The sequence below is a fragment of the Fonticula alba genome, assembly GCF_000388065.1.
Source record: "Fonticula alba strain ATCC 38817 unplaced genomic scaffold supercont2.12, whole genome shotgun sequence".
Classification (NCBI taxonomy): Eukaryota; order Rotosphaerida; family Fonticulaceae; genus Fonticula; species Fonticula alba.
Window position 1 is genome coordinate 142,733 of NW_009242982.1, and position 2,058 is coordinate 144,790.

At 71.2% G+C, this 2,058-nt stretch overlaps 1 protein-coding gene across 1 annotated transcript; it reads left to right on the forward strand.

Moving 5' to 3' along the window:
- Window positions 1–64: 64 nt before the first annotated feature.
- On the forward strand, window positions 65–1,080 carry H696_05580 (branched-chain amino acid aminotransferase; the record flags this gene model as incomplete). The annotated part of the gene is made up of 3 exons (XM_009499394.1): window positions 65–444; window positions 632–774; window positions 1,061–1,080. The coding sequence occupies 3 exons, from the start codon at window positions 65–67 to the stop codon at window positions 1,078–1,080; spliced, it is 543 nt and encodes a 180-aa protein (XP_009497669.1).
- Between the last annotated feature and the right edge of the window lie 978 nt (window positions 1,081–2,058).

Sequence of the window (2,058 nt, forward strand, 5' to 3'; positions counted from 1 at the left end):
CTCGCACCCCCCCTCCCCCACCCCCTCACCCATCTCCTCCGCGGACCGGTAGCTCTTCGAGGGCATGAAGGCTTACAAGGACAAGGAGGGCCGCGTGCGCCTCTTCCGCCCGATGATGAACATCGAGCGCATGCAGAAGTCCGCCGAGCGCATTGCCCTGCCCAACTTCGACAAGGACGAGATGCTCAAGTGCATCAAGGAGTTCGTCAAGGTCGAGAGCAACTGGATCCCCTCCGAGCGCGGCTACTCCCTCTACCTGCGCCCCACCATGATCGGTACCCAGGCCTCCCTCGGTGTTGGTAGCTCTTCCAACGCCAAGGTCTTCCTGATCGCCTCCCCGGTCGGCCCCTACTACCGCACCGGCTTCTCGGCTGTCAAGCTCTTCGCCGACCCGACCGCCGTCCGCGCCTGGCCCGGTGGCTCCGGTGACTCGAAGCTCGGTGGGTGCGTGTGCCATCCTCTCCCCGTTGCGCGTGCGCGCGCGCGCGCGTTCCCCTCCTCCGCGCCCTCCCGCCCGCCTCCATGTTCAGCTTCCCACTCAGTCGCACGCACACACACGCACGCACGCACGCACGCACCCTGCCCATGCGCTGACCATCCCGTCCGTCTGCTTGTGTCCTTCCCTCTGCAGCAACTACGCCCCGGGCATCCGCACCCAGCTCGACGCTGCTGCCAAGGGCTACGCCCAGGTTCTGTGGCTCTTCGGCCCGGAGCACTACGTCACCGAGGTCGGCACCATGAACTGCTTCATGCTCTGGAAGAACGAGGATGGCGGTACGCACACGCACACGCACACGCACACGCACACGCATGCGAGTCCTGGCGCCTTCATGCATTGGCATGCCACACGGCCCTCGTCACTCGCGCCCCAGCCCTGCCCTCGTCATTCCCGCTTCGCCCACGCTCCTCCCCCTGCCTCTGGCGCGCGCCCGTGTCACTCACTCCCCCCCCCCACAAGGGGCATGCGGATGCGGCGCGCGGCCTTCTCAGCACGAAGAGAGGGCCGCCCGTTCCCCCCCCCCCCGCGCCCCTCTCCGGCGGCCGCCCCACGGGCAGGCAGGGTCCCGCCGCGCGCCCTGAGGGGCATCAGTGTTTGGACACCCCCCCCCTCCCCCGTTCCGGCCCACGGTGCGGAAAACAATAACAGCCTCAGGCAGCGCGGAGGCCGCGCGCTGGCCATGCCCCCCCCCCCCCCCCGGCATCCCGCCCGCACTGAGCCAGGGAGGCCCGCCGCCCGGGCAGGCGCGGCGTGCGATCCGCCCTGGCCTCGCGCTCGTACCCGGAACGGGCGGGCGCAGAGACAGGTCCCGGCCCCCTCCCCCTGCCTGGCAGGGTACCAAAGCAGTTTGAAACGCGGTCGCCCTGTCCTCGGCCGTGCCCGCCGCGGCACATGTTCGCGACCATGTCCGCGGGGCGCTCGAGCGGCGCTGGGGCGGGCGCAGGAAACGCCACCCACTTGCCGGTCCCCCCCCCCGCCCCCTGCCCGTCACAAATGGGCACCAGCCCCGGGCACCCTGCTCTTGTCGGACAAAATGCCATTCACCGACGCCCGCCCCGTGAGCCGGGCACGCGACCCGGCCTAACACGCGACCGCCCGACCGAGCTCCTCGCCGGCGCCGGTAGCCCTCGGTAGGAGCTCATGCCACTTCTCAGGACGCCGTTCGGACATCCCCGGCCCGGGCCGACGAGTTCGAAAGGCGCGTCCAAATTGGGGAATTTTCGCCGCGGCCGCGCGCCGGCAAAGATAAATCTCGCCCCCCCCCCCCCACCTGGTCCCCAGGAAGGATGCCGCGGCCGCCGAAGAAGGTTGTGCCGGGCTCCGTGTGCCCCCGCCCCCCAGCCTCGTCTGGGCCCTGTGCGCTGGCCGGGAGAAGCGCTCGAGGGCGGCGCACACCATCATGGCATACACACGAGACGGAGCGAGCGGCACCGTCGCGGCTGCCCCGCCCGGCGCCCTGCTGCCAGGCACCCGCCTCAGCGGGGCCGGGTCCTCGGAGAAATGATGACAACCGCCCAGCTGCCCCGGGCGGCGTGCGGCCCGGGGGGGGGGGGGGGGGG